The sequence below is a fragment of the Geospiza fortis genome, unplaced genomic scaffold (assembly GCF_000277835.1).
Source record: "Geospiza fortis unplaced genomic scaffold, GeoFor_1.0 scaffold244, whole genome shotgun sequence".
Classification (NCBI taxonomy): domain Eukaryota; kingdom Metazoa; phylum Chordata; class Aves; order Passeriformes; family Thraupidae; genus Geospiza; species Geospiza fortis.
The window spans coordinates 2,877,618-2,885,627 of NW_005054370.1; the positions used below are offsets into that span (position 1 = coordinate 2,877,618).

Genomic DNA, 8,010 nt, shown 5'->3' on the forward strand with positions numbered 1-8,010 from the left:
CGGCGGGGACGGCGGTGTCGGTCAGTGAAGGTGAGAGCGGGGCCGGGAGAGGGGAGGCGGGAAGGGGGACCTGGAGTCCCGAGGCCGGGGGACAGGACCGGCTGGGGACGTCCTCGGTGTTGGGAGGTTCGTGGGAGCGGATGGGAGCCAGCGTGAGGTCTTGGCGGGGCTCAGGAGCGACCCCTGTGTCCCGATCCCGCAGTGCCTCGATCCCCAGCGCCCGCACTCTCCGTGCCCGATCCCCAGTGCCCGCACTCTCTCCGTGCCCGATCCCCAGTGTCCCCGTCCCGTGACCCGACCCCTTCCGTGTCCCCGTCCCCCGTGTCTCGCCCCATCCCGCCCCTCGGTGCCGCGTTCCCGACCGGAGCCGCGCTGTGACCCACCGGTGTCTCCGGGCCAGGCGGAGCCATGGCGGGACGCAGGGCTGCCCTTAAGGCCGTGGACTGGGCGGCCTTCGCCGAGCGGGTGCCGCCGAGCCAGCGAGCCATGTTCAACGCGCTGAAGACCCGCAACGATGCGCTGACGGCCCGGTGAGTGCCCGCTCAGCCTCCCCGCCAGCCGCTGTGAGTGCTGCTGTCTGTCTGTCCTTCTGTGGTCCCGCAGGAGTGGCCTCGCAGGTATTAAAGCGGGTCACCTTGAGGCAGCTGGTGGCTTTTTTTGGCAAATCACCTTTAGTTAATCTTCCCCAGAGTAAACCTGTAGCTGCAGTTCTGTGAGTGCACCTTGCTTTGGCACGAGGTTTGTCACTGTTAAATGCTCTACAAATTCATCTTGGTTCTCAAATCCTTTAGCACCCTCTGCCTGATACAAGTGCCAGCTGTTGCAGGGAGTCCTGCTGGTTGCCTCTGGCTCAGCGTTGTGAAACAGCCTCATCCTTCCTTAAGGGTTGCACCCAGAGGGGCTGAGTGAAGCTCAGCTGCAGGCTGAGCTCTGCCTGTCTGTCCTGAGGAGCCTGTTCCAAGGGCAGAGGGGTTTGCAGAAATGGCTGTTTCAAGCTTGACGACACCTAAACTGAGCACAGCAGGCTGTGCTGGTGCTCAGCTGCTTATCATGTCTGCTGTGCTCCGTCCCTGCAGGTTGGCTGCGCTGCCAGAGAAGCCCCCGGCCATCGACTGGGCTTTCTACAAAGCTAATGTTGCCAAGGCTGGAATGGTGGATGAGTTCCAGAAGAAGGTCAGTCTCCTTGCCAGCTGGGTATTGCTCTTTGGAGTTTAATTGGGGCACTGAGAGGAAAACACCAGGACCAGCAGAGGAGCTTGGTTGCATCACTGTGGAGATTTGCCTCCCAAGACTGGAGGCACCCACTGAGCTCAGATGGGTGTGGGAGCTTTGTGTGGGGGCAGTAACTCTGTCATAGGGTCAGTCTGTGGTGTGGGACCTTCCAGCTTCCTTCCAGAGCTGTGGGGAATGGGTGGTGTTGTGTGTCCTGGGGGTGGTGGGCAGGACAGAGATGTCTGGAAGCTCCTTGGTGAGCAAGTGCTGCTTGGGAGGGACAGGGGACAGTTGCACTGATCACTTTTAGCTCATTAACGTACATGGTTGTGAGCAAATCCTAGGAAGACAGGAAGGAATGCTCCCCTGCTGCTAGGGAAGGTGACCTTGATGTGAAGGATTGTTTCAGTCAAACAAACCTTAAAAATATTTGTGTTTCAATTTACAGTTCAGTGCACTGAAGGTTCCAGAGCCAGTGGATACACAGACTGCCAAGATTGATGCCCAGGAGAAGGAAGCTGTAAGTGAACCATTCCCTACTGAGGCTGTCCCTGCCTTCTGTGGGGGTGGCAAGGGGTGAGAGGGAGGGGATGTTCTGGATGTGCCCCTGCACAGGCAGGGCACAGCTCTGCCCCTCACACACGTGCCTGGCTTTCTGAGCAAGGATCCCTGCACAGGGCAGGGTTTGGCTGTCTGGGTTCTGCTGGAGATTCCATCAGTTACCCAGTGTAACAGTGATGGATTTTAATGCCAACTGAAAGCCTGGGGGGGGTGTGCAGGTTCACTGTGGGGCAGTGTGTTTATCATAACCACTCTGGCCACGTCCTCTGCTCTCCCCAGGCCAAGAGCACTGCTGAGTACATCCAGGCTTCCAAAGCCCGCATCGCCCAGTACGAGCAGGAGGTGAGGCTGCACCTTGCTTAGGGAGCATTCTCTGGAGCACACCCCTGGCTCTCCAGGGTGTGCTTTGCTCCTTCCTGACCACTGACTTGTGATGTGTCTGTCCCTGCTTCCACAGCTCCAGAAGCTCGAGAACATGATTCCCTTTGAACAGATGACGTTTGAAGACTTGAGTGAAGCCTTCCCTGAAACCAAACTGAGCAAGAAGAAGTATCCATACTGGCCCCACAAGCCAATTGCTGATCTGTAAACTGGGAGCAGTTCAATGAGCAGTTTAATGACTGTCAGACTCCATGATCTTATAAATAAAGAGCTTTCTCTGTCTGTGGCTTAGATCTTAGACATGAGTTCTGAGTAATGTGGAGCAATACAGTAACTTGCAAACATTCCACTTTTTCTGGATTTTGTGTTTTCTACCCATGAGCTTGTTTTGGTAGCAGGACCAAGCTCCCTGTCCCGCTGATCAAACTGAACCCTGTGAAATGCAAATAAACCTCCTGTCCCTCTCTGTAGCCACGAGGGGCAGGGGATGGAGTTCTCCTGCCCTTGCAGGCAGATCCTTGCTCAGAAGTTGAACGTGTGTAGCCCTTTGAGATGCTGGAGTGTATTTGGTCATGATTTGTGTGTGTCTGAAGTGTCTCAGGATTTCTACAGCCACAGGTCTAGGGCTGTTTTCTGGGCTGACTGTGATTTTTTTAGGAAAAGCCAATTCCAAAAGGAGGTGAAGGAGTGTTGGTGTGTTGAGAAGCACATAAAAAAGTAACTTTTAAAGTTTTTTTTAAAAACACTTAATCATGATGCTCCTTTTCTCTTTGCCCTAGATTTCTGAATGGTGCTGATTGCACTGGAACTCACAGAAACAATAGTAAAGACTTGCACTGTTTTATTTAATAATCTGAGGTGGAATTCTTAAACACCTTCCCTCAAGATGGAAGGTGTTTAATCAAGATGGCTGATTGCCTTCTCTCCTCTAAGAGAAGGCAATCAGCTCCTTTTCTTTTTGGTCATGTTGGAGGTCAGAATTCCAGATAGGTAGAATGAAGGTGTTATCCCCAGATTTTACAACTATTTTATTCAAATACCGTAGTAGCTCACAGAATACTTCAAGAACATCTCAGTAGTTCTACTGAACCAGAGTACGAAGCACTACACATGCAGATCTTGGGTCCTTTTAATTTAATTTTAATTTAAATTTAATTTAATTTTATTTTATTCAGGCAACTGAACTGCAGCTCTATGAATTGACCAGGAACAAATTACAGCAGGGTGTCAGAAGCAACACAGTAGAGAAAAACTGAGCTGGCACTGGGCAGAGCTGATCTTCAGCTGCTCCATTTTACAAAAATCACAGTAAAAAAGAACAGGGACAGGAAGAGGTGGCTGAAGAGAAGCACCTTCTCCAGAACTGGAAGAAACTGATCCAGCTCCTGCAGCTGCCAGAGGTGCTTGGTAGGCTGCCCTTGTCCCTGGGCCTTCTTGGGAGGGTGCAGCAGCTGGGGACCCCCCTTGGCCAGATTGTCTGGGGGTGCCTTGGGCAGCTCGTGTGGGTCTGCAGGGAGCAGAGGGCAGGGTCAGCACAGTGGGGCCACCATGGCTCACACTGCCTGGGCACAGTTTGTCCCTGAGGAAATCCACCCTGGCCCCACCCAACATGCAGGGAAATGTCCCAGGCCTCCTCTGTTAGAGGTGTTAGGGGTTGTTTTACCTTGCTGGAAGCTCCTGAGGACCTTGTCCAAGCGCCTGGATTTGCGCTGCTGGTACAACAGGAAGGAGGTGTCCAACACAGCCATGATCATGAGCAGGAAGGTGCCCAGGAAAAACACCACTGCAGAGCAACAGGAAAACAGAGAAAGCTCTGGAGAATCGGCATTTTCTTACATTCCATCGCCTGGTGGAGAGCAGGGAAAACCTAACTCCAGCAAGCTAATCAAGCTTAGCTGTTCATGACTTCAGTGTTCATGAACGTGTCTGTCAACACCCAAAAACCTCCCCTAGGGCTGGTACCTGGGTGACAATCAGGGTTTATTTGATAAAGGTGGGTACCTATGATGGGCGGTTTGTTGGAGGAAGTTGGGAGGCTGTTGTTGAGAATCACAGCCAGCATGGAGCTGCCCAGGATGATGGCAATCTGGAAGTTGATTTTCTCCTCGAGAGAGCTGGGACCAAACAGCACAGCCATGTCCAGCAAGTAGAGGGCACACGTTGGGAGGATCAAGTTCAGAATGTAGAGAGTGGGTCGTCTATCCATGGAAATCTGTTGAGGAAGATGAGCAAAATTTGATGAGCAGGAGATGACTCAATGTGTTGACAAGTGCTGGTCCCCTAATGTAAAAAATCGTCTTGTTTTATACTGGGGTTTTTTTGGTGCCAAATCAGTGCAATATGATATGGAAGTGCTGCCATACCACATAGGTGACCACAGAAAATTCTTTGTCATCCATCATTTCCGTGAATTCAATGATGCTCACGTTGGTAAACTTCCATTCTCCATCAGTTAGGATTAAGTTCTTGCTGTCTCTTATGACCTCAGCTGGTGTCCGTCTCGTCTTCATGACAAAGTCTGTTACTGCTTGGGCAGGAGGCAGAGGGGGAAGGGAAGTTAAAGAATTTAGGAATTTATTAGAGATCAGTTATTCCTCTCCCTTTCCCACCCAACTGAGGGTGTATGCAGACAGGAAGGAGGAAGATTTCATGCACTGCTCGGGTTTCTCAGCCCATAAGGGAGAAATTAAAAAGGTCTCTGTGAAGAGGTTTCACTGGACCTCTGGAAATGTGGATCAGAGGGGAAACAGCTGTTGAATTAGGGCAGTTGGCCTTTGTGGATGGGACTCGGGAGATTTTGTGTCACCTCTGCTTATATTTCAGCCCTTCCTGTAGGGATGAACTCTAACTGCAGTTTGAATCCCTGAAACTGTCCTTTTGATGGTTGCATTTGATGCCCTTGGAAATCTTTTCCAACCTTAGGATTCTATGATTAATTTCCTCCCATTTCTATGGCTTTCAGGTGTGTTTAAAGATCAGTCCTGCAAAATTCTATGTGAACAAGTAGCAGTTTTGCAGGAAGCCTCCTGGTCTCGAGTCTCTTGGTTTGTAGAAACCAGTTCTGGGAGGGGCTTGCCGCAGAACATCTGGATTGTTCCAGAGATGTTGCTGGGAAATGTACCAGGACAGAATGGCAGCATTTTAACTCATTTTCCCTGGTCTCATATGACCTCAACCCCTCTGTGAGCACGCGGTGCTGCTCAGGAGCCCAGGAGTTACCAGGGCCCATTTCATCCAGTCCTCCTCCTCCAAATTCAGCCCAGAGGTGGTCAAGCTCAGCCTGCAGCTGTACCTGGGTAGAGGAATGAAGCAATGCTCAGGTTGCACATCTGGGTGTCGAAGGGGAACTTGAAGATAACCAGACTGCATGTCAGGGTGACCTGGTAGGGCCGGGTGGAGTTGAAGGTGCCGTTGTGCATGAGGACCATGTAATTCAGCTCTGGGTTCTGCCCGTTCACTCTGCAGGGAACAGACAGGGAGAGTAACTCAGCCTGAGATGCTGCCTGTGCCTCAGTCCCATGAAATCAGGATGTCAGCACCCTGTTGGGGGGCTCTGAGCCATCACCCAGCCATGGGATGCAGCAGGAAGAGAGGAATCCAGGTCTGGGAGAAGGGCTCCTGAGCCCTTTGGGATCAAGGTTTGCTGTAGCTCTGCACCTACTGAGCATCTCCTGCCCCTCTGTCCTCTGCTTCCTGCCCTCACCAGGGCAGGGGCTCATTCCTAGCTCTGCCTCCCCCTCCTCTCTCCCTCTGGAGAGCTGGTGGAGGTGCCCATCCCTCTATCAGACCCTTGGTGCTCTGCCCTGTATCTTTCCACACACTAAAGGTCACTTTATTCCACAGCAGTGCTGGTTTTAGCTGCAGCCCAGATGGGAAATTTCAGGAGCTGTTACAGTATTACAGAGCCACTAAGTGCTTTGTATAAACTGTGGTCACCATTAATCTAAATTAGGAGGCTCTCGGTTACAGAGAGCTCAAGGGAACAACTTTTAGCCATCTGAGTTTATCCCATTTCCTATAATACAACCAACAGTTTGCATCCTTTGTATTTCTGTGAAGCCAGTGGATAAAAATGAAAGGGGAACATACCGCTCTAAGATGAAGATGGGGGGCGACCAATACGTATCCATGGGCAGAACAATTTCAGAGATGTTACAGAAATCCCGGGGATCCCAGGTTGCAAAAGGGTTCTGCCATTCCTGAGGGAAGAAGTTGCAGGAGAGAGGTGAGCTCTGGGCTGGGCACCAGGCTTTGTGTTGGGCATCAGGAGAGAAACGCTCTTGAGGGACCTACCAGGTTCAGGACGAAGTAAAAACTGACTGTCTGGAGCTTTTCCACCTGGAGAAACAAAGATATTTAGCTGATTTTCTTAGACATATCCAATGCAGAAGCTCTTCCCTGAGCACAGACTGAAGTAATGGGGCTTGGGAAGGGAGCTCATGGCTCTTGATCCTACGGCTGAAGAGTGGGAGCACAAAGTCCAATGGTTAGGAAAAATAATAATTATTGTTAACATTTCCATGGCAGTGTCCTGCAAATGCACTGTCCAGTTCAGGCACTGCTGGGTGTTTGGAGCCTCCTGCTAAGCAGGCTGCTTGTCTGAATGTGACTTCTGGAAGGAGTGGAGAAAATAGTCCAGATCTTCCAAAAGTGCTTTCCAACAGCAGAAAGCTGAAGGGGCTGGTTCTCACCCCTGTGGACTTGCTGTCAGAAGACTCAAACCCTGGCCTAGTAATAGCCCAGTTTCCTGTTGTAAAAACTCAATATGGGTCCTTACCACAGAGAGAATTGACACCAGAAAGAAATCCACCTTCACTTCCACAGGCTCCTTCAGGTTTATCTTGGGCAGGATGTACGTGTGCAGCTTGTCATGAGAGGAGATGTTCAGGTAGTCAACAACGTCATAGTAGGTGCAGAGGTACTTTGGAGCAGCCCCTGCTGGAAAGAAAATTCCACTTCAAACACAAAAACATCAGGCAACCTGTGAGGATGCATCAAAGAAGAAAGGGTGTGGAGCTGTGGATGTGAAAAATGTCATCAACACACAAAAATCCCTTCTCACAGAGATGAGAACAGAATTCCTCGAAGGTTTTCAATCCCCCTTGCACTTACCTGTCCCAAGAGAAAAGGTGAGGATGGCTACAAAAACTCCCTGCATCATCTCCTGCTTCCAAATAAGGAGGAGAATGGTACCGTGAGTCTTATGAACCAGTCCAGGACACGTCATTTGTTATGTGGAAGTTGATTTGATATTTATTAATGAGGGATGGATTTTTGTAAACACACTTTATCTGTTATGAGGAAGAATTTGCTAATGGTTTGATGCACTCAGCTGGCTCTTGGGAGTAGCCTTTAGTTGTGGTCAAGGAAAAATAAGGTCATTAAAAAAAGAATCTAACCATTTGAGGGAGAGGAAAAGAAAGGGCCCATCCCCACAAAGAAAAGGCAAAGAGCCAGAGCTACTCAGTAGCAAATTTAGTCTCATTTACAGGGCTGAGAGTTTGCTGCAACCCCAGTGAAAAGGACTGTGTCATTTCCCACTGAGCCCTCCATGCACCCATGGATTTTCTGCTTCTGCCTCCTTGCTGATCTCTCATGCTCCTTATGTTCTTTTCTGAGTCCTCACAGTTACGATGAAAGGCTCAGAGACTTCTGGGTTTTTTTAATGTGTCTGTGTGTTCCTCTGCTGCCCTCCTCTCCATCTCTGCCTTTTTTTTTTCTGCTGTCATCCCAGTGATCCTTGTGGGTCCCTTCCAACCCAGGATATTCCATGATTCTGTGATTCTGTGAATAGCTCCAGGGCAACAATTGCAGTCAGCAATTCCCACAGCTGATTCCCCCTCCGGCAGCCGAATT

The 8,010-nt window shown here is 50.3% G+C and overlaps 3 protein-coding genes across 3 annotated transcripts in view; 1 reads left to right on the forward strand and 2 right to left on the reverse strand.

The window, feature by feature from the left end:
* KCTD2 (potassium channel tetramerization domain containing 2) overlaps window positions 1-335 on the reverse strand; it is a 9,575-nt gene extending 9,240 nt beyond the window's left edge. The window contains exon 1 of the mRNA XM_031059921.1: window positions 256-335. Within this exon, the coding sequence (XP_030915781.1) occupies window positions 256-335 (80 nt within the window). The remainder of the gene's footprint in view (window positions 1-255) is intronic.
* On the forward strand, window positions 7-2,498 carry ATP5PD (ATP synthase peripheral stalk subunit d). Its single transcript, XM_005424581.2, has 6 exons — window positions 7-30; window positions 401-530; window positions 1,077-1,173; window positions 1,661-1,732; window positions 2,053-2,115; window positions 2,231-2,498. Exons 2-6 carry the CDS (start codon window positions 409-411, stop codon window positions 2,360-2,362), a joined length of 486 nt encoding a protein of 161 aa, XP_005424638.1. The 5' UTR covers window positions 7-30; window positions 401-408; the 3' UTR covers window positions 2,363-2,498.
* Window positions 2,499-3,227: 729 nt separating this feature from the next.
* LOC102033502 (5-hydroxytryptamine receptor 3A-like) overlaps window positions 3,228-8,010 on the reverse strand; it is a 6,884-nt gene continuing 2,101 nt past the window's right edge. Inside the window, exons 3-10 of the mRNA XM_031059922.1 lie at window positions 6,932-7,089; window positions 6,448-6,492; window positions 6,244-6,353; window positions 5,447-5,613; window positions 4,518-4,678; window positions 4,156-4,366; window positions 3,818-3,937; window positions 3,228-3,661 (exon numbers count right to left, since the gene is read on the reverse strand). Coding sequence (XP_030915782.1) covers window positions 3,435-3,661; window positions 3,818-3,937; window positions 4,156-4,366; window positions 4,518-4,678; window positions 5,447-5,613; window positions 6,244-6,353; window positions 6,448-6,492; window positions 6,932-7,089 — 1,199 coding nt within the window. The 3' untranslated portion in view covers window positions 3,228-3,434. The remainder of the gene's footprint in view (window positions 3,662-3,817; window positions 3,938-4,155; window positions 4,367-4,517; window positions 4,679-5,446; window positions 5,614-6,243; window positions 6,354-6,447; window positions 6,493-6,931; window positions 7,090-8,010) is intronic.

What these genes read in the sequence shown, in the direction of transcription:
- ATP5PD (XM_005424581.2), top strand. Translation starts at nt 409, where the DNA reads ATGGCGGGACGCAGGGCTGCCCTTAAGGCCGTGGACTGGGCGGCCTTC. An exon ending in TGGATGAGTTCCAGAAGAAG is followed by an intron (nt 1,174 to 1,660) that starts GTCAGTCTCCTT and finishes TTCAATTTACAG; the next exon opens with TTCAGTGCACTGAAGGTTCC. An exon ending in ATGCCCAGGAGAAGGAAGCT is followed by an intron (nt 1,733 to 2,052) that starts GTAAGTGAACCA and finishes TGCTCTCCCCAG; the next exon opens with GCCAAGAGCACTGCTGAGTA.